Below are 23,221 nucleotides of genomic sequence, written 5' to 3' on the forward strand. Positions count from 1 at the left end.
ACTTTGCAACAGGTAGGGCCTCTATGCTGCTCCTTTATTGCTCTTGGGACTTGCTGGATGGGAAACGCTGGCCTCTGGTTGCAAGGTGCCATTTTGTCCTGAGTTCATAGATAAAGCCCAAGTAATGCTCTTAGTCTGTTAAGGGAAGGAGCACAGATGAATTTGATCTTTATCTAAATGATCTAAAACTCCTGCTGACTTCCACGGGGTTCTGATGTAGCATTCAAGAGTAGAGTCTGGGGCTAAAGAACTTCCCTTTAGCCATAAAACTGCTTTATGATTTATAATGCGCAAGAAAATCCTAATAGTTTGAAGTTGGAAGTCAGGCAAAACTGTACTGATGTGTATTTAGCAAGTACATTGTTTCTCTCTGGCCAGCCCAAACCAGGCAGAAAACTTGATGCCAGTAAACTCTGCAGCAGGAGAGAATAAGGGAGACTTTTCACATGAGGAATTTTAGCAAGCCACTAACTCTGCAGTCTGGGGAGCAGGAAAGATATTTTTAATAATTGTTTGAGAATAGAATCTGCATGAAATATAGCGAAAATAACCCCTGAAGGCTTTGACTGGGCACACTTTTGCAACGGAGGGCTTCGGTTTGGCTCGTCTGACCTCCGGAGTCCTGTTGTGCTGCTCCCTTCTAGTTCAGAAGAAGGGTGCTTCTTTCCATTTTGGACAAGTGCACGGCTTCCGTGCTCACTTGCAGGCCCAGCACGAGTGATTGCTAACTCGCTTGTGTATCTAGGGAGCACACTGAAGACAAGTAGTTAGGAGATAGCAGACAAAGGCATCAAGCGTAGGGGAGAGGGTAGAAGAGAGATGGAAAAGAGCAATATGTCCTCTTGTGAAAACCACTTTTAAAATTTGAAAAACCCCTACTTTTGGATGCTTTCTCAAAGTGGAAAAAACAGCCTGTCTCCTAGCTGTAAGTTTGAGTTATGTTAAGTTGCACACACTTTGACTGAAGCAAGGATATTCATAGTCCAGCAGCATTTCTCATGCGCCTGCTTGAAAAGATGACCCTCCTATTAAAACATATAATCAAAAATAATTTCATTATCTGTAGACTGTGTAGATGAGTGAATCCACGGACACTTTTCATGAATGAGAGGAAGACAGGATGAAGAGTCACAGCAACATGAAAACACTGATGCTGATCGCTGGTATAGTGCTTTTGAATTCTCTGCTACTCAGATGTCACTTTTATTGCCCTCAGAAAATCCAAGAAAGCCCCTGCATGTACATCAAAGCATTTTGGTTCTAGTTTAGCCACTTCCACTCATAGAAATGTACCTTCCTGTATGATTAGCTCAAATTTTTTTTTTTTTTTTTTTTTTTGAGAGGCTCCTAAGACTTGAGGGTACCGAGAGGCTCCCTTCCTAAATACCATTTTACCTAATGTCCTCATTTCTATAAAGCTCCATAGTCTGGGCAGCTGCCCAGCTTGACCTTATAGAAGTGACATTCAGATTAAGCTGAATTAGAAGAACATTCCAGCTGTAATTGTTATCTTTTTCTACTGACCTTTGTATTGACTGTTTCCTTCCTCCATTATTGAAAGGAAATTACTGGGAGCCATTTTCCAGCCTTCCTCCTCTTCCTAGATGGTGGGGGGTGGTGGTGGTGTAAAGAGAAAAATCAGAATGTTAGTACGTAGAAACTTTGCAAGTATGTGAGTGTCATAATTTTCATTGGATTTTTAAAGATTTGTTTTAATTTGAGGAATAAGACAGAGTTGTTTCATCAAGTAAAATCTTCCTGGCAGGCTATAAGGCAGTTTCTTCTTCTTGAGTGAAGGGGGGGTGTGTGTGTGTGTGTGTGTCAGTTCATCAGTTGAACTACTGAAGTTACAAGAATTAATCATAAGCTTGTTTGAACATGTAATGTAGGTAGGACACTTGCAACAAGTAAATGAAATTACCTTGCTGGTTTTTTTTTCAGTTACTCTTACTCTATGGTTGTGCCCCTGTCACCCCCATAAAGGAATTCCTAACCTGTGGGCAATTCCAAGAGGTTGAAACCTCATTTTAATTTGTAATCAGAAAGAAAGATAGTGATCTTGGTGTATCTTGCAAAACAAAGTATTTTTTTTATGACTTTAGACAGGAAAAGGACAAAATGTTTTGATAAAGTAAATGACACTGACATGTTCCTGAAATAGTTTAATTTCATTGAACCAGTATTTCTGATGGAAAAATTTGTCAGAAAACTGAAGTTTCTTCATGTTGTATCAGTCGTAAGTCCTTAAAATGTTAGTCAGGTAATAGTTATTGGTGGGAAATCAGATCACTATTTGAGGAGGAGGAGAATGTGGATTTACATGAGAGAGCCCGATTTGTATCAGGCTTTGCTAACCAATGTGCAGTCTGTAAACCACTGGTTACCAGTAAGATATGAAGTGTGGAGTATCTTAAAATCAAATAACTTAAATGGAATAACTTAAAATGAAACAACCCCCCTGAATACACCTCTGTAATTAGATGCCATTGCATACCTGCTATCAGCAGATACAGTTTCAGCCAGGTCATGTGAATTATTGAGTATCTGTTTTCAATTAAAGTGTTATTACAGTAATTAAAGTTTGGGCCCAGAAGGACACGCAAAACCTAAATACATTTATCACTTCTACCCTGTGCTCCATAGATATATTTGAAAGATTTGGTATCAAGAACCATTTTGGTAAAGCATAACCGAGTGTTTGAAGATTTGACACGCAGAGCTCAAATTCACAGTTACTCTAATGTATTCTCAGATTTTGCAGGGTGTGGTATTTTGAGATTCATCCTTGGATCTTTTACAGTAGGCAGACTACATTCCTTTTAACATTCTCCCATGACATTTTATAGAAAATGATTAAATCATTATGTTCTAAGAGGAAATAATGATAATTGCTAATTTTTTTTAAAAAAGGGTCAACCTCCCCCTGCCCACCAGCCTAAAAATGGGCTATTTATTTTTAGCCTTTTAATAGCATAGGACATATTAACGTTTCTTCTATTGTTACAAATAAGCCAATAAATAATTTTAATTACTAGCTTCAATGATTTTATACACTGATGTAAATAATATTGTTGCGTGAGTTTCATTGATTTTAATCAAAGCCACTGGGTGTCTGAAGGACAGTTGCAGAATGCTGTTCTGTATTCCCTCTCGCCTCTATTGACAGCGTTAAGAGTCGAGGTAATATAAAGAAGTTCTTTTGCTTTGAAGGCAGTTCATGTATTTTTTTTTTTTCCCTATGATCAGTTGATGGATTCCATGCTTGTTCTGCTTTAAGTGCTAAGGCACCTCGAACCAACAATATATATTTCAATCTAAGCAGAGATAGGGAAACAACAGCTTAAATATATTTCTGAAGCTTTCCAAAGCCTAAGCTTACGCCGGGTGATTCTCATTCAACACCAGGGAAAATTCTGAACTGATTCCATTGTGCACTTCTGCTACGGAGGTTTTGTGAACAGGTTTCACCAAGGACAAAATGTGTCTCGCTGTTAAAATGTTTCTGGGTGAAACAGAGGGATGAGCAGCCTTGCTCGTGTTTGGCGAGACAGACAGGTTGCAGCACGTTACTGGGCGAAGCAGTCCAGACTGGTCTAACGTGTATTTTGCTATTGAAAAGAGGGATCGTACGGTGCTGAAGTTTTGTGTTGTTTTTTTTTTTTTTTTTTACCCCTTAGGTGCCCAATGGGAAATCAAATCAGCACCTTAGAAAAGAAAACGAAGCTACTTTGATATTAAATATGCCTTTTTAAAGATTGCTATCGGGCTTTCCAGAAATATTTAAATTTCCTTCTGGGATCAAACTTTTGTTTTCTTTAAGAACTGAAGTTAGGAGCAGGGCTTTTTTTCTGCCTGCATCACTATGACTTATAGCCTATACTTATTTTAATAAGAGTCCTGCTGTTAGAACTTTTCCAAATACTTCTCAACTGGTCTTAGATACTATTTTTTTTCCCATCAGTATTATAACCTTAGAGAGAATGTTCCCTTTGTTCTTTCTCAATGAACCACAGAGAACCTGATATAATGGCTTAGAGTTTTACTTGACAGGACTTTTGATGGCTGAAGAGATGAGAATGACATCAAGTTATAAAGCCTCCAGAGTTCTATAATTGGTATTTCACCCTGTTTCAAAACAACTTTGTGGATGCTGTAAGTGGATTGATATTAATTTTTGGTATTGTTGTTTCTTATCTAGTGAAATGTGCAAAACCAACAAAGAATCAGACTTATCCTGTGAAAGTCAGGTTTTTAAGCAGATTGAGTGAGTTGCTATCCAGTTTCAGAAGTTTGGGTTGGGTTTGGCATTTCAGCGTGCCTGAACATTAACATCTCACTTTGACTTAGCCTGTTCCAGACACTTCAGTCTTTTTCCATTGCCTGTGCAAGAGCAGAGGCATCACAGAGGATCATCCTGGGAGAGCTGAGTCGGGAAGGAGCAAGGACAAGGGCAAAACTGTTAGAGGACACCCTCATGAATGCTCCCCGCAGGAACTGGTCTGAGATGCTACAGGGTTCTCTAACTGTGGATGACAACATTGGTCTTTAAAGTCTCTAATTTTGAAAGCTTTTCTAAGCTATTGCCTTTGTACATTATCTGATCTTTCATGTCGAGTTCTGCAGTGTATGTGCTGGCTGAAGGGGTTACACCATGAAGTGGTCCCACAGAGCTGAACTTGGCACTAGCACAAGTCACCAGAAGTCTTATGGACAACAACCAACCTCGGCTTAGGTCTGCAGGCATTACACTTTCTCTCCTGTTGCTCCCCCAGGCTGGCTCTGCTCTGCCACTACAATACAATGAGGTGGTACCAGTAATCACTGTCCTCTGCCTGCAGCCTCGTGCCTTCACTAACGCTGTGATAGTGTGTGACCAGAACTTAAAAAATTTCCTGTTTGCAGAGGAGCAGTGCTACCCTTCCCAGTTGGCAATGCAAGATCAGGCTTAAAGAGCTTGGAAAGCACGTTTTTATGTATGCTGCTCCTTCAGCTTGCTGTGCATCTTCATTTATAAAGGGAGAAAAACACCCTGAAACCCTCAAACTTTGTTTTGTATGATCCAAATAGATACTATTTTCAACCAGCAAAGATGCTAAGTTACAAGCTAACACTTAAGACATCCACCTTCCAACTAGCTGGACTAATGCTTCCTAAGTTCATGTAGTTTAGGTTCCTGGCTAGCTGTTATAAGAGCTTCGGTCAGATTAATGGATATTGTCCAAGAAAAGCATCTTTTTTGTTATATGGCTGTTCTAGGGTTAGGACTTAAAATTAATTTGTGTAAAACTTGCAAGGAAGAGTAAGCTTTGCCCCAGAAAACTCACCCTTCTCCTCCACATACTTGGTGAGAGATTAATGACCCGTATTAAAAAAAAAATATTGTTTCAACTTTGTTTATACTATAAAGTAAATGAGAAATAACAAGTTGCTGCTTCAGCAAAAGCCTACAATTTTTGTTGCACAGCTCTCTTTTTGTAGATGCCCTTTGGTCTGTTTCACAGGTGTTTTCCTCTGTGAAGTTGCTCCTGAACTAATTTGGAAGCATACCTTCTGTGAAACCATACCTTAGCATATCAAAGATTTTGGGGAATATTTCATGTTAAGTGGTGTCCACTGTGACTTGAAGCAAAAAAGAGTTCATACCCGAAGAATGTGGGCTGAAAATGCATGATTGCTATTTACAGGCTTACAGAATGTTGGCTTGCAGCACAAAAGACATAGCTGGCCTACACAGAACTGTACCTATAAATTAGTTTGAAATGCTTGCAAGCTCTGATTCAGGTTATTGACTGAGGCTAAGGTTCTTGTTTCCTAGTTCTTGTGTGAAGGGGTGGCAGTAACTAACTTCTCTGTATCCAACACCAAAAGCAGAAATGCTTCGTTGTTAGATAACCAAGCACTATTTTGTTAATCTGCACCAAAAAAAAAGCAACAGTGCTTTGAAAAGTGCATGTACACTGTCTTGGCAACAATGCCAAAGGCATAAAGTGTTGTTTTTCCCTTCATCTAGGTCTCTGGTGGTCTGCACCTATACCAGCTCTTCCCACTGAGCTGAGCTGTGGCCGTGCAAATTGTCACTCCTGAAATACGAGAGGTAAAATTCAGTTTCCTAGAACCAAGGTAACTGAAAGGCTGATAGGGACTGGCCTGAGGCAGTTCCTGCGCCTTCTGAAGCCTTGGTGACCAGTCTAATATAAAGTAATAGCCTCTGCTCACACATGGCTGAATAGGCTGGACTTTGGCTCTGTTTCCACAAACTGCTAGCTATTTTTATTCTAGGAAATCTTACTTTCTTTCCAGTTTTCTGTGGCTTTTTTCCTTTCGTTTTGTCCTTCCCGTCGTCTTTTTCTTTTTTCCCTTTTTGGGATTTTTTCTGCAAAGCCATCTCTTTTTTGGCAGCCAGTTCTGCAGCGACCTGAAGGAGAGAGAAAGGAAGGTGAAGAGCTGGTCAAATATTTTCACGTCCAAGGTGTGTTAGATACGTGCTTGTAGGAGTTATGAACCGGTGTTTGTCTTTCCTTCCCTGCTTTCAGCTTTCCAATACTGGGGACACATGATATCCAATATATTGTCTGGCAGCAATCTATGAACTCCAGAGTAGCTGACTGTTACAGAAAAGTCCTTCTAATTTATGCTGACGGCACTCCCACCTGCAAACTTTAACATAGGTGCTGACTATCCCAAAACATCATTGCAGAAGACGTGATTTCTGTCCCAAACTGCGAGGGCTTTTATGGGGCGAGACCAATTCCTGAAACCACCCAGAAGCACAATATCCTAATGACATACAACTTAAAGTTCCCTCTGGACTTGGACTCGGATTATGAATTTGTCGTAGGCAGATTGGTTTTATGGAGATGGATTTTGAGAGATTGCCCTGAGGCATGTCTAATTTCAATGTGTGGCTAAAGACTGAAATTGTTCTAGTGGGTGAGAGAGATTGGGTAGAGATACTGCGACAAACTCTGATGGATACACATGGATCGCCCAGCATCTTTATCCCTGTAAGCCAGTAGCAGCTGGTAACTGGGTACAGCTACATCATTTTCCACAATTTCAGTTCCTGGAGATTTATACCTTATCTGAAAAAGGCAGAGGGTGAAATTTGCTGTTTCTACTGTTCTTTTGTTCCCAGGCACCTTTCATTGTTTTCTTTTTGTAAGATCATCTACTGACGAGTGTAAATCAGAAAATCTATGGCCACTGAAGTTTAATGGACCATTAGTACTGGCAGTACCACGAAAGAGTAGAAAATAAAAAACTTTCAATTGCAGGACGTGCTAACAGTAAACATTTGTTTTCTGAAGAATGCCTTTTAATGTGTTGAAGACTGGAGAGTGGAAGGGATATGATGACGGGGGCTATACTTTGCAGCCAGTGAAATTTCATTAGCAGATTTCCTTGAGCATTTCAGTATCTTACGTTTAATTAAATATGGTAATTTAAATCCCAAGCACTGTTCAGTCATATCTTGCAGTGATAAGGAGCGAAGCATTTCATTCCCTCAGATAGATTAACAGATTGACAAGAGTTCAAAATGGGTTTTTGGTGTCCCAGCAGGCCTTTTGTATCCAAAACCAACAGAGCTATTCGAAGTATATCCTTTACTGTAGTGCTAGTGCCCTGCCAAAAATCCAGCCTTGTCACCTCCACCTCTGCCTACCAATGGGTAACCGTAACAGTTCCCAGCGTCGCAGGGGTGGGTTTATCCAGCAGGATACCTGTAAGTTCACATGTGATTGATAAAAGGTTTTAATTTGAAGCAGTGTTTTTGAGTTCTGCCAGTGATATTTTAAGTATATCTAGACTCAGATTGGAATGGTTTGCTTTCATGTTTTTATACAGATGAACGATACTGAAAGGGGTTATGTAGAGTTTCTGTTTTCATGAACCTGCTATAACGGGACTGTAATTGTTGAACTGTCCTGATCCTTCTGTCTTGCCTTCCATTAGTTTTGTGAGGTGGCAAGAAAAAAATTTGTTTACTCTTTTCAGAACTGCACTATGAGCTACGGTGCAAGTCTTCAACTAACTGCTCTTATGGGGAGCAGAGAAAAATGGTGCCTGCAGCTAGCACCGACTGAAACGTACAGTACCAGAAGAAGCCAGGTTCTGGAAACACGCATAGCGACCGCAGGCAGAAGTTGCGTACACCCAAATAACATCCTCTTCTGGATGCCTTGGCAACATCTGAGATGCCAAGTAGTTTTGGTGAAAGGCTCCATAAGCCATGCAGTTTTGACAATGCCACCAGCATACAGAGCCTGACTTGTCTGAAGTGGCTCTCTGCTTCCCAAAAGAGAATGACAGAGCAAACATAACTTTTTCTTTTCCATGTCAGATGCACCTTCTCTGTACTCCTCCAGCGCAACTTCTCCACCTCTGCTCTAAGCAGCTCCATAATTGCAGAGGATTGGGAGCTGGGGCGAAGCTGGCTGTGTATCTAACCTTGAATGGTTTGTACTCTTCTATACTGAACAATTTTCCCTCCAGCTGCAAGAAGATGCCTGAAAAATCTGACAAAAGAGGAGGAAAGAAAGGGAAGGGCAAGTGAAGGTTAGTTTGAGTTACTAAGAAATTCACCCACATTATAATACAGTTTTTTCCCCTGAAGAAAACTTCATAGTGGAAATAAAAGTAGATGTCTTCCTAAATTACCTTAGACTGCCCTTTTCTTTGCTAGGTTGCTTCTTTTTGAAATGATGCTGAAAGTGCTTAGAAGACTCTCAATGTTGGGGAAGAGAATGTGCATCAGTAAGAACAGATGAATTTTAGTCTCATTTTTTTTAAGTCTTGCTGTAGGACTCCTGTTGTGCTAGTGATTACTCTTCTCCAGTAACATCATCTTCTGAGGCTGAAAAGACATTTTCCTCTAAACTGATATCCTGCAAAAGTTGAATTGACTTTTCTATTCATACATCAGTTCAAGTGTGTTTCCAACCTCTTGCAGTGCAAATCCCCTTTTTTGGGAAAGAGAGGGGCACTAAAACAGAGTGCAGCCTATGAATGGAAATGCCTGCTGCTGGTTTATGAGCCAAGTACATGAAAACCCCCAGCTGCCAGTAGGACTCACTCATGTTCTATGTTGCTCAGCTGTAGAAAGCTCAGTGTTGGCTCAGGCAAGCTGATGCTTGAGGTAAATGTTCTTCCTCAAGAATAAGTCTTTCCCTCATGCCTTGAAAGAAGACCTTACTTGAACTTCTTGTCTTTATTAGTGTTGTGGGCATAAATGAAATGCGTTTGGGAATGCTGGGTCTCCACTGTGGGGGGTGAGAGACAGCTCCGGAGCATTTTAATTCTGGCTCTTAAACCATTTTGAACAGAAACGCTTTATATACACATAGCCTAGTGTTCCTGGAGAGGAAATGTGCTCTCTTTGAGTATTAACTCTACAGGGAAAAGGTATTTTGAAATCTAAGACAAAAAAAGAAATTTCTTCAAGAAAACAGGACTGTTTGAGATGGGAGGAGATGCCATCCCCATGTCCCAGAGTAGCGTGCCGAACATCGGGCTGCCCGTTTGCATCACTTGTATGTAATGTGCAGCATGCTGTAAATGTGCTTCCCCCTATCCTGCCCTCCTAGCTTGAGGACATTTAATTACAACTCTTTCCATAGGCTGATTATTTCTGCAAGGTGATATTATTTTTTGTCAACTGGAAGAGATGTTATTTTCATCATGGTGGGGCTGAGACTCTGTCCCATTGAGCTAGCTGAGGGCCAATGTTCTGGATTCATTCCCTCTCACAGGCAAATCCATGATCCAATGATGTAGAGTCCTCCTGGGAAGGCATTTCTGAGCGTTGTTTACTTTTGGGTGTGCATCTGCAAGCAAAGCTTAAGCTGTTAAAAATAACCCCAATGATCTGTTTCTTGCCAGAATGAATTCAAAATGTTGGGTGGGACTTTAGCTTTATGGGATCTTGCAAAATTGTACAGTTGGCTTTAATAGTCAGGCACTTCAGTCCGTGATTGCTATGTGCTCCAGTATTTTTCCTTTCGGCCAATGTTGCCCAAATGTAGTTTAACTCACCACTTAAGCTCACTTGCTCTTGTGTTTGTTTTCTGGCAAGCACTTCAAAATGTTAGTCTCCATCGAACGTCTTTATGAAAAATCTGTTAGCTTTGCTTTGGTGTAGGTTTTTTAGGAAAGGTGGATGGTAGAGGTGAAAACAATTGAGGGTGCTGAAGCCCTGGCCCAGGTTGCCCAGAGATGTAGATGCCCCATCTCTGGAAACATCCCCAGGTCAGGCTGGACGGGGCTCTGAGCAACCTGCTCGAGTTGAAGATGTCCCTGCTCACTGCAGGGGGGTTGGACTAGATGGCCTTAAAGGTCCCTTCCAGCCCAAAGATTCTATGGTTCTATATTGCGTGCCTGTAGGCAGACAACCTAGACTACTGACTTCAGCCAACAGAGATCATGTTCCTAGGCAGTGGAGAGCTGCCGGACGGGGAGTCTACCTGCTGAAGGGCTTCACTGCACTGAATCCTTGTCTGGAGGATTCCAAGAGACAGAGTACCATTTCTGTCCTCCTGCATGGTTAACTTGAAACAATCAGCCTATTTTTTAAGGCTTTGAGGTGCCCAGCTCCAGCTGATGGCACTATCTGTTTAGCACTTGTGAAAATCCAGCCTGATAACTTCTAAAAGGAGCATCTGGAATAGTGTGGAACAGAGGAAATAAAGGTGAGCATAACTGTAGGCATCTATTTCTATTACTGAAAAATACAGTTGGTATATTTTCTGTCAAGAAAAAAGCATATTTGTAAAATGTTGGATACTAGGGAAGCATAACTCAACACAGCCTCTTGAATCCTTCTCTGATGCTTTAAAGCTGTTTGTGATCTATTTATTTTGTAAAAGTAAGCAACCTACTACATGTCGGGGGGTGTGTGTGAACGATGCAGTACCTGACTGCATTTTACTGTCTGTACTTGGGAAATAGTCAGGGATATTGATTTAATATTAACTAACTACTGGGGGATCTCTTGCACTACCATTCCCAATCAAACGGATTATTGGGATTCATGGGGATCTTTAGCTGTTGGTAATAATGAATACTAATTAGCAGCATAGTATTGCACAGAGTGCCAAGCGAGGATCAGGAGCATATGTTTGCACAGCATTTAACATGTACTTTTTCTCACCCCTTCTCTAGATGCGGCTGCATCAGGTACTGCGATTACAATAACGTGGAGACGACTTTGTCCTCCAATCGAACATGCAACCAGGATGTCAGTAAGTATCTTTTTTGTTTTTCTGTTAAACCATTTAATATTGGAAATGAGGGGGAGTTGAGGGGGGGGGGGAATGTGTCTGCTAAATGGCAACTCTCTTGGCTTATTTTCGTGGTGATGAGACTTAATGAACTACAGGAAGAAATCATAATTTTGTTGGCAGCGGTAGAAGGGCAAAGCTAAAAATTGTCACATCTGATGATTATCTTTGGAGCAAAGCATAGAAAAAAAAAATCTATTAGGGATAGATATCTGGAACAGATGCAGGGAGATTATACTGATGTCTCAGAATCTTACATTTCTCTTGAAGAGTGTGTAAAGCAGCGAAAAGCTTCTTTTGTACTTTTGTAGGCAAGTGACAGTACATATTTTCCTGACTAAACCACCAAGTGCTTTGCATCGGGATCTCTTTGGCATATCTTTTTGAAAGGTATTTGTAAAATGTCATGAAACCAGATTGTGCAGAAGGCCGGCTACATTACAAAGTCAAGTAAGGTCAGAGTTGTCAAAGGGTAAAGAAATATAGAATGCATAATAATGCAGCAATGGTTCGTGAAGTGATTAATTTGTATTTTATTTTCCCCAAAGTGTCTTTACCCAAGTCTTATAAAATGCTTGCTTTTTAAATACAGTTCGGTCCTGATTTTTCATGGAGTTTAACTTGGGAGTAACCAACCCATTCACAGAAGCTAATATATACAAGAGGTGAAATCTTGTCTCCCCTGAAGCCAAGGACAAAACTCCCATTAACTTCAATGGGGCCAGGATTTCATTTACTATGTTGCCCAGTAGACCAGTGTGGAACAAAACCAGTTGCCTTGGGGATTTTTAATATGCAGCTGACTCAGTTGAACAAAAATGTTTTACTTGTCTGACATTCAGGTAAAATCAGGAATGTACTGAACCTTCTTTTGCTGACTGCATTCTGCATATCTATTAAGGTTATGCGACACACATTCTGCTCTCACTTGTGCTGGCTAAAAAGGGAGAACAAATAGGCCCAAAAATCTTTGAAAATCAGATAATTGTTAGTGAAAATTTGCTGGGGAGAAGAGTTGCAATTTTTTTCTTCCAGGTATTTTTCTTTTATGCAGGGAAAAAGAGGTAGTAAAACAATCTCCCTGGACTTTTGGTTTCCTTTAATTTTTTTTTTTTTTCTTTTAATGCAAAGAGAAAGCAGGTGCCCAGGAAAGACAGCAAAATAGCTGAAGGTGGGAATTCGAAGCTTGGAGTAGGACAGGAAGAATGTATTTCTCCAGAATCTACTACCTTATCCAGTTTTGCTTAGTGTAATTTCTTGTAACGTTTTCTTCCTGAAATGTGTTTATCCTTGTTGGTAGCAGGTCCAATTAGCCTAAAGTCCCCTGAAGCCTTCTCCAGTAATACGCCATACTTGCTGGGTGGCTCCCCTGCTGCTCAGAGCAGCCAACAAAGCCTTCTTGACTCTGGCATGTGTTTCTACTTTACAAGTTGAAAACTTAACTGATGGGTCCCCTCCACTCTGGGACTGAACAACAGAGTGGTTTAGATACAGCGGCTAGTGGGGTTGACCTTAGTGTACTCTGAACTTGGCTAAAACCAGGAGTATGCTCTGAGCTCAGTTTTAGTGAGGCACGGAGACCTGTTTGTAGGGATTTTCTTGCATATTGTTGCAAGCAGAGTAACTAATGGTTTGAGCCTTGGGCTTTATGCTGAGCTGGTCTGTATTTACATCCCCTCAAACCACACAGATGCTGTTAGTATGCCCCAGGCTTTTCCCTATGATTCCAGGAAGGACTGAATCCAAAATATTGTCTTACCGTACCTGTGTTAGATCATCAGTTGAAGACAGCTAATGAACACAACAGACTGTCTCAGCACGGGCGTTCTAAGGACCGCAGAGGACAGGTTTTGACAGTCCTCCCAGTTCACTCAGGGGCCAAATCCTGCTCCTATGTGCAGGGCTTCCTGTTTATAATTTCCCTCAACAGACTCCTCATCCTGCTAAGATGGTTGTGGAGGGTGAAATTGGCTCTGAGTGCCAACTGCTGCCTTCGCTGCTTCAACTGGCCTTAATCACTTTCTCTCTGACACCCAGATGATCAGAGGAAGAGATTATCAGCTACTTCTATTAGCCAGTGAAGTCAAAAGAAGGATTTTTACAGGAAAAACATCTGAGTTCACTACAAGAATACATAAGATAAACCACGATACTTCCTCTACTTGAATGTGTTCCTTGTTCAAGCTTGCTTAATGGATCTTTGGCAGTAAATCAAGGCTTAGGCCTGCCTGCATAAGAAACTCTTCTCTGCTTAAACTAAACTAATTATTGCTAGACTGTGCTGATACTGAATTGCAAACACACTGGAACCAATTTCAGCCTCGGGGGGTAGCTTTGGATGCCTGTTTTAAGCCAAGGCTCTTTAAACTGTTTAATATATATTTCTACTAGTAGCTAGTGCCAGTCTAACTACATGGGTTTTTGCAACAGGAGAGCAACTCTTTGCAGCTGAGCTCTTCCCTCTTAGCTCCTTCAGACATTTATCTGTGTGTAACTTGCATGCCTGAGCACCTTTTGCCACAACTAAGTGGTTGCACATCCTGAAAGGGAATAAATTCTGGTACACGAGTGCTGTGGCTTACCTTGGAAGAAAACAATCTTTTCACTTGCAGCAAAAAGCTCTTTAACAACAAGGCTCCTGCAGTGTTGGGGACTGTTGTTATGAAAATAACTTAAATAAACAGACATGTTTTGTGGCGGATTCCTTCCCCAACCCCATTAATGAGGTGCATTAGAGCAGTGACAGTACCTGCTCTGGAGTTTTTTGAGAAAGAAGAGCAATTGAACCTCCTGCCTCTTCAGTAGGATAGTCAGGAAACTTGCCTATGATATGCCTGTGTGAGAAACAAAAGATGGAAGAGGAATTAAAATCCATAATTTTTCATCTGGTTGACAAAGATGCTAGATGGTGGGGAAGCATGCCCTCCCTCACCTCCTGTTCAAAAACAGAGTGCTGTATTCCCTCCTATGACAGTGGCTTCTTGTCCAGTTACTTCATTAATGGTGACTAACCCACGTCTCTTGTCTCAGCAAACACTGAAAGTCCTCAGGGAATTTCTCAGGACTGCACATCACAGCTGAGAGACTTAGCTTAAAGTGTTTATGTTTACAGCTCTGCTCTCTGCTTTCAAAGTCTAGCTTTTTAAAAAATTCATCTTATTTAAATCAGTTTTTGACCTACAAATTCCAGATTGTATTTTTGTGTGAGGATCTTGCCCTTAAAAGTTTCCAGCGTGCTTGCACAACTAGGTGGTGATGGAAGCTACGGAGGGGGCTATGAGGGGCTTTGTGGTAAAGTTTCATGGATAAGATCGGGTGCTTCCAGGCCTTTCAGAATGAGATTGAAAGACAGAGGTAATAATTACAATCTAAAGGCCATTTATATCGATAAGAATGTTCTACTTCTTTCACTTTTGTGGCTTTTTGGATTCTATCAGTAAGACTTTTTGCTTGTTTGGTAATACTGGGAAGATTTTTCCACTCCAAAGAAAATTCTGACACTTCAGAAAAACCCTTGTGCTACTTTCAAACAGAATGGTAATGTTTCCTCTAAATGAAATGAAATTTCCTTTGAGAAAAAAATAGCTGAGAAAGGTCAACGTGATTCATAAAAACGGCTTTAAATATTTTTTTAAAACAACTGGTACCTTAAGGAATTTTCCTAGACTTACTGCTAAGCAGTAGACTCAATTTTAAACTGAGACCCTTGGAACAAGCATCAGTTATGTTCCTATAGTACCACCTGATCCTAGCTAGTATTAATGTAATACACATTACAAAAGAATAAACAAACTTTCTACTGTGATTGTATCTCTGACTTGCCTGTTCAACAATTACTAGTTCTATATGCAAACAGATGCAAAACTTTGCTCACTGCATTCCCAGAAACCAGTTTGCATGAACAAAGGGACATCATTGTTAGTGTATTTCCCCCCCCCCCCTTTTTTTTTTTAAAAATCTAGGAAGAATGGGATTTTGGCCTCAAACCTGCATCATCTAGTTTATTTAATGTTAGATCGTGTTTCATTTTTTACAAACAGCCAGAAAATAGCTCAATTTTATGTTAAATGCAATCTTGTTTTAAATGCTGCTACAAGCTTGGCTTACAGCAACAAATTTCTCAAAATCTGGTATTAAGGCTGTTGCTACTTGACTAATGCCAGCTGGGAGGAAGGAAAAGCAATATCCACTGCGGGTGAAGAATCAGTTTGGAGTCCACCGCCCACTGAATATGTTATCAGTGCCAGCTTTCAATATTTATTAGTGTTACATTCGGTATTTGCATTAGCTTTTTTGCTTTTAAATCATTTACAGCTCTTGGAGACGGAAGTATTTACTCTTGGGGTGTGTATGATGAGCGTATCTCCGAGTGCTGTAGAAATGTTATCAAATTCTGAAATTTGGAAGTGGGTTCCGGTTTGTTTATAATCTGTATTTTCTGTGTGATTCTTCTGCTCACAGCTGGTGTAGCTGTTTGGGATGAGGTGGCTCATCTCCTCTTTTTGTAGCAGCTACAGCAAGTGCTTATGTTGCAAAATAATTTGAGGTGAGGAGAAGGCAATGCCAATCTTTTGACACAAGTAGAAGAAAAGTGGCAGCTCTTTACTAAGCAGTCAGCTGCCCAAGGACTGGGTCTTCAGTTGAGGGCAATGCAGAATGTAAGTTCCCATGGTCACCATTGACCCTGAGAGCAGACAGCTACCACACGTTTCAGTCATGGTAATTCTTCAGGGACATCTGTTTGTTCTTTCTGGACTTCATCCTTTCCTGTGTACTGTTGATTAGCATATCAATCGCTGTCCGATGATAGTCAGAGAGCAGTACTATTAAGTCTCATTTCCTTATCTGACCTCTTGTGGTTCTTCCTCTTTCTCTTCTAGGTTTAAATGACTGCAACTTCAATCTTGTAATGCCTGGGAAGCATGCACATGCATGACCCTTATAGACAAATTCCCGTCTCTGTGGAACCCTCTGAGTTCAGAGGTTAAACCAGGGATTCATTTGGTCTGTAAATCTGCACAGAAAAATGCAGCCATTGATTTTACTGGTCAAAAGTCTATTTTAAATGAAATAAATCTCAATTTTAATTCTCCATTCACTTTTTGGCAGCATTCTAGTCAGAACCATCTCAATGGGTTATCTCATGCATTTGTCATAAGCTGCTAATTTGGCTTCCACTGGACCTAAACTGTTCTGTATAAGCTTGTTTTACAGTCGTTGATAATGACAAAACACCAGGATAGAATAAGCAGCCAGCATGCGCTCTATGAACAGCCAAGGATATTCCTATATCTTTGTTCCATCAGGCAAGCTGCACGTCATCTATGGCTCAAGAGAGTCCCACCAGGCCTGTCCCACATCAAACAGCGAACGGCTCTTGAATTAGGAGGATCTCCCAAACATGTAGAATGATTTTGTGCTTGCTTCACAATAATAATTGTTCAAGTAACTGCCCTCCCCTTTTGAAACTTCCTAGAAACAATGAAGTATTCGTGATGAGAGGCAGTTCTAAGGCAATAATACTGAAAGAAAATTAATCCAGAGGTAAGAACTTGCTCCAAACCCAACCCTAGTGTGCTGTTTTGCTTTGCCGGAAGCGTAGAGGGAGAGCTTCATGGTGGAAATCCTTCTTAGTTCCACCTATGTGGCACTAATGCTGTAAACCATGCTGTAAACCAAGACGTACAGAAGGTAGAGCTGCAGAGGCTCCCATAGTCAGCAACTAGTCTGAACACCAAACTGGGGAGTAGAAGAGCATTATACCTGCACCTGCATTGTTCATTGACTCTAAAGGTTGAGTTGCAACTACAGTCACTGTAAGGCTTTAGCCCGTTGGAGATCACCAAGTGTGAATTTCAGTGTGGTGTTTGTTAGATTGCTCTCTTGGTCGAGTAAAAAAAGACAACCACTTGGTCTACGTTTCCTCTAATCTGCCCAGCATTTATTTTTGATATTTGTAGTACTTTGATACTTTCTCTGCGTGTCAGTTGTTATATCTAGCTGACAGGTTAGCCACATAGTTCAGACACCCTGATGCTTTCTCTGCATGTCACTGAAAAGGCAGCACTACGCAAAAACTAAACTGGTGGTCAGGAAAGTCTGAAAGTCTTGGTGCATGTTGATGAGGAGACTGTAAAAGCTTAAGTTCTTGGTAGGAAGAGTATTGGAGTGTGTAATATATTTGAGAAACATGGTATATGTCAGAAACACCTGGTTTTGAGGCAAGTCAAAACTCAATGAATCTGTTACTTATTATTGTCTCAACGTTTGCAGGGGAAAAAAAGAATTATCCAATTGTGCTTTTCCAGCATCTCATAAAAATGTGCAAATGCCAGAACTGGAAGAGGCAACTCTTATTTTCAACACGATTGCTTCAGTGGGAATGTTGACAAAGTGTTAAGGGCTGCAGGCAAAAGCAGAAGCAAATTCTATCGTAACCATCGGATTTCATATGGAGGATGCAGTTCTAGTAAAACTGCCTCAAAGAACAAACAAAATTTTGTGAAGTATGGCCACTTGGTATAGACTGAAGACCCCAAAGCTTGCTGCAAGGAGCTGAGGATGGTTCTTGGGGTTGACTTGCTCCCCGCTGCGTGTTCACAGGCGACTGAACAAACTGTGCTTGGGAGCCTTGCTTGCACTGCTGCAAATCAAACCGATGAGCGCCAAACAAGAGTTCACAGGAGGCAAAATATCTTTCTTTGGGTCAGAGCCACTGCTTTAACAGAACTACTAAATGTTTCTGTGCTGCAGAGGGCATTGCTGAAGGGCTGGGGAGAAGGGACCTTTAGAAACTGTGGTATGTGAGAAATCCATTACTTTTCTGGAAAGCAGTGAAATCCTGTCAACGGGAGCCATAGTATGGGGCGAGTAAAGAGCTTTACAGAGAAGCCATTTAGTTGGAATGAATGAGGGCGCTAAATCTGAATCAAACCAGCTCAGCCGGAAGAGTAAGCGGATGAACAAAGATGGAGGAGGGAAAAGAGACGATCTTCCACTCCCAGCTAAGAAAGAAAAGGATCTGATGACATTCTTGCGCTGTTTCTTGAGTTACATTCTGTTCTTTGGTTCGCTGTTGTTGCTCTCCCCTTTTCCAAACTTATTCCTCTTATAATAACTCAGATTTGTCAAGTGTAATTGAAAAAGAATGACCTTTTATGGTCTCCAATGCAAACCCTTTTGCTTGTGATCGTGTAGCATAGAGTTCTGGCTCTTCTGGGCTCAATTTTGTTTTAGCACGCAAGGCACATAAATGCCTTAGCTTTAACTAGGTTCGAATGGTTCTTTAACATCTCCAAATCGCCCCCAGACTTGGTGTGATTGGCAGTCTCTGCTCAGGCCCGAATGCTGCGGCACCTCAATTCTGATCTAGAAAATAAATTCCTTGTCTGGGTGATGACCCTGCACTGTGCTCATCTCATCTCTTGCTTCCTCCCCTCCTCATTTCAGGAGCATCACCATTTTCTTGTGTCTTCTCTCTTCCACATTGCTTGGGGATGGTTGTAGTTAAGGCTAAATATGGCTGTTGATTTATGAGAACACACTATTGATTTAAACATTTTTGTCTGGTAATAGACTCAACAAGTTACTACCTAGTCTGTTCTCGGACATGATTTTACATGTGTTATTCTTTCTTTTTGGCCACGACTTCTCTAGCTAATTGCATAAAAGGCCTTGTCAGGAAAAATAAAAAATTGTTCTTTGGAGGAAAAAGAGCATTTAACTCCTTTTCAGGGTTAGAAAGGATGTGGGCTGTGTGCAGAAGAAAAGGCATGAATGATGGCTGTCCGCTCTAGGCGGAGGGACAGCAGTGTTCTGCGCAGAAAAGGGACAAAAACAACGGGCGGGGGGAACCCTTTAAAGAAATAAACCCTTCGTTGTGTTGTAGCTCTTGCTTTTTTCTGTAATCCCACCTGGTATGGGTTCTCTCAAACTACTTAAACAGCAGTGTGCGTTTATTTTAGGTGACTTTGCTGTGGCATTTTCTTTCCTTTTGTGTGTGTGTGCTTTCTTTTTCTCTTTGAAAATCACTTCCAGGAAAAATAACCTACGCAAATATAGAATTACTTGTAGAGCAAGATTAATTTCCACAGGCTTCTCATCATCTTTAATGGGTTTGGACACAGATATATTACAACTTATGTTTTATCTAAGGTCCTGATCCTCCAAGTGTTTGCTTGTGTATGTGATTGTTATGCATGGAAGTAATTCAGTGGAGTGACTAGCAGGGAGAAGTGTTTGGAGGATTGGAGGCTTTATTGTTCTGGATAAATACTTGGCTTTAAAAACGTAAGCTCAAGTGTTGTGAGGCCAATGATGTGCAAGAAGAAACATTCCAGTGGAGGAATGAGTGTGAAAGGTTTGTGGGGAAAGGTGATATCCTTTATTATGGTAACTACCATAATTGGAAACAATAGATGGTCTTTTGGGTGCCCAGTGCCCGCCTTAGATCTGAAATGGTAGAATTAAGCTCCAAAGCCAAGTAATAGTTGGGAACAGTTGTTGGAGGGGACAAACTTGAATGTGGTAATTCTCTCTGATGGTTTTATTACATATAATAGTATTGGCCAGGAAAGGCAGACCTTTAGCTGACCCAGTACAGTTGTTCTTAAGTGTCTCGAGTTCTTACAGTGAACTAGTCTGTTCTGCTTTGTCATGAAGTTATTTCACCTTTTCAAGGATCCTCGTGGTCTTTTACAGATAGCAATAGGTCATTAGTGTACTGGAAAAAAGGGAATCTCTGTTCCCCTTCAGACAGACTTGGGCATGAGCTCTCTCCACCAGGACTCCTGGTTATCCTGCCTTCTGCTCTAAACTACGAGGGAAAAGGATTTTTTTGACCTATTATTTACTTCAAAATTCTGAGAAACATTATTCCTGGTTTAAAATGGCAAGCTCAAGGTTTTCTCCTTGAAATGAACTGGGGGCATGGGAAGGTAGCACTTCAAATTACTGTTAAGTTTTTGAATAGAAATAAAAGGCGATATGGGCATGAATAAGGCCAAGGAGAAACAAAAAGGTTTATTTTACAGTTCCAATAATAGCTTAAATTTAAAAAAAAAGGAAGAAATCAGAACAAAAATTTGGCAATATCAACACTTGAAAAATGTTCTGCTACTGCTGATGTTGCATGTTCCTCTCTACCCCCAAGAAAAGATTGCAAAAATTTTTCTTGGAGCTCAAATCTGAATTAACCTGGGCCTGGAAGAAGTCACATCCTGACCTAAGTAACTGAACTCTTTTGCAAGAGTTTTGCAATAACATCCAAACCATACTGAAAGCTTAGACAAACCTAGAGAAGATGAGTATTAAATTTACCACCACAACATGGAAATGGAAATAAGACTAAGAGGACTGGAAAGGAGATTTCTATAAGGTTATTTAGGGTTTTCTGGCTTGACCCCTGCCATGCAGAACAGTCTTGGGCAGAGCTGCTGGTAAGCCTGGTGTAAGGCGCTCTGCAGTAAGAGTGAAGGCATCTCCTGGTGGCCCCGTGGACACCTGGATGTTCCATCCCTGCCCTCGGAAGGAATGGTTTCTGAGCTAGGAGCAGGGCATGTCATGGTGTCACACAGCAGTCTTGGTGGTATTTCTGCTGTTGGCCTTGCCAGGCCTACCATTTGTTACACCTTCTTGGCGAGGAACTCATCAAATTGACTGTACGTACTTGTGTCGGGGTAGAATCCTGCTTATCGGAAACCGGCCCGAGAGAACCAGAAATCATGTGTCTTTTTATTTCTCTGAAAGCCACAGAACAGATATTGATATCCAACACCGCACCTATGTTTTGCTTCTTGGGTCTACATTTTTTTTAGTGCCTGTCCTTCTATTTTGGACTTGTTCATCATCCTGTGTTTACCGGAGCCATGAAGCAGGCTATTTTCCTCCAGCGCCTGTCTCAGAGTGAAGGGCTGCTCTCTCTTTTTCAAAGTCAGACTGTCCCAAGGCTTATTTCCAGTTTCAGCTTCCTGTTGACTGTCTACAGCCTTTCGAGGAATGCGGTCCTGTCAACCCGGCTGTAAGGAGAGTGGGTTGAGCAATCCTTCCTGCGGAGGAAGAACTCCCCTCAGGGCCCAGCATCACATCTGGGGGACTTGGCTGATGGAGTAATGAGTACTCCGGAGCTCACAGCTCTCACTGAACTCTCGTCTGTGTTGGTTTTCTTCTCTCTATCCATTCTCTTTAGACCAAGGTCAAAAATACGGAAGCTGGCTCAAAGAGACGCCAGGTCAAATTCCCCTTGCGTTTACTGAACTCCTTACCTTTGGTCAGCTTATCCTGCCTTCACAGAATGCCAAATCCTGACTCAAATTGGCAATATTTCCTGTGCTTAGTATTAAACTTAAGAGACTGAAACAATTATGGCCAGTTTTAAGCAAGATTACTTTAACTCAGACTAGAAGCTTTGCAAGAACAGCTTTCCTGCAGAGTCAGCCAGAGGGAATCAACAGTACTTTATTAACACAATATGAATTCTGTAAAGAGGAAAATAAAGCATGCGATTTTTGTAGCAAGGCCAGCCAAAAGAAACAACTTGACTCCAACATCACAAGTTTCTTTGGGATTTGGAGCGAAATGGAGTACAGAGAGCATTTTGTCTTATCAGATTTGTTTATGAGAAAGTTGAGCAATCAACTTTTGCTTCTTAGAAGTCAAGGTGTTAGCGAAACAAAGCACATCCCTATGGAAGGGAAAGAAGGCTGCAAACTGTGTATGGCTGCCTTAAATTGTTTTGCCATGGCCCGTCACTTGAGCCTGAAGATATCCCTTTGCGGAGAGGGCTGAGAAGCGATGCCCTAGACAGGTCACCCACCTGGAAAAGTGCCACTTGCACTCAAGCCCCTGTGTCAGCTCTCTTGGGACTTTGCCCTCCTCCTTGTTCTGAAATGCTTTTGCATATGCTGTATTTCTTCTGCCACCACCTGACTGCGAAAGGTACTTGAAGTATTTCAAGGGTATTAGCTGATTAAAAACTCTCCAAAATGACTGTGCTATCCCTGAACCTATTGCTCATATGCTGGATGGATAGTTGTGTGCATGCATAATAAATTCAACGCACTTGGGGCATGTCAAGTCAAACTCCCTGCACATGCTATGCAGCATATGCACCTTTTATATGTGTCTGGAAAATTGGGGACTACGGGCCTGAAAATGAGCAGAGAAGCCTTGTGCTTTGATCTACCCTTATTTAAATACTGGCACAAATACAGCACGGCACGTAAGAGTAATACGTAGCCCTTTGTGGTAAAACGACATCATTCTGCTTTGCAGCTGCTTGCGTTCTTTCACGGTATGTTGAAGCTGGGTAAATCTGAGGTGATATTGAAGGTGGCATCAGACCCACTTCAGTAGCTAGATCTTTGTCTGCCTCATGTCTATGGTATCAATGCAGAAATACAGTCCAGTCTGGTGTAACTTTAACTTGCCTCATTTTTTGCTTCCCTGGATTAAAATGATTGTACTGTCCTCTTCAACCACTATGTGACGGCTGTCCTGTTCATGGATCACTGTGCCTCTGACCTGCTGCCTGCCCAGGATTTGACTTTAAACGTTTGCGAAGGACAATGTGTAATCAGCATCTGTCAGGCATCGCGTTACTGCTTGGGAGAGCAGCTTGCTACTTCATTTAAGACGGATACGGATACCGTAGTGCTGTGCTAATGGCACTACTTGTAGCTAAGACTGCGCTTCCTTGAAAAGCACTTGTGATGCAGCAGAAAAACTTCAGTGGGGAATGAGAAACTGAAAATAGTAAATAATACGTTCTTAAGTTCTAAAGAAGGCCACCAAATATGCTGCTCTCTATTTCACTGCTGCTGACATTCTTGTCCACTTCAAGAGATCTGGTTTTCTGTGGTTTGCATGAGTGTTTAAATGAACTATTTAATGATAAATCTGAGGCAATTTCATGCATATGAAAGCAGTCACAGTGCTTGATTTTTCAA

The 23,221-nt window shown here is 41.2% G+C and overlaps 1 protein-coding gene across 1 annotated transcript in view; it reads right to left on the minus strand.

Moving 5' to 3' along the window:
• The window catches only part of IQCA1 (IQ motif containing with AAA domain 1), a 100,465-nt gene that overhangs the window by 43,461 nt on the left and 33,783 nt on the right, over positions 1-23,221 (minus strand). Inside the window, exons 7-8 of the mRNA XM_010285645.1 lie at positions 14,026-14,110; positions 1,525-1,600 (exon numbers count right to left, since the gene is read on the minus strand). Of these exons, the coding sequence (XP_010283947.1) occupies positions 1,525-1,600; positions 14,026-14,110 (161 nt within the window). The remainder of the gene's footprint in view (positions 1-1,524; positions 1,601-14,025; positions 14,111-23,221) is intronic.

Source organism: Phaethon lepturus, unplaced genomic scaffold, assembly GCF_000687285.1.
Source record: "Phaethon lepturus isolate BGI_N335 unplaced genomic scaffold, ASM68728v1 scaffold9284, whole genome shotgun sequence".
Taxonomy (NCBI): Eukaryota; Metazoa; Chordata; class Aves; order Phaethontiformes; family Phaethontidae; genus Phaethon; species Phaethon lepturus.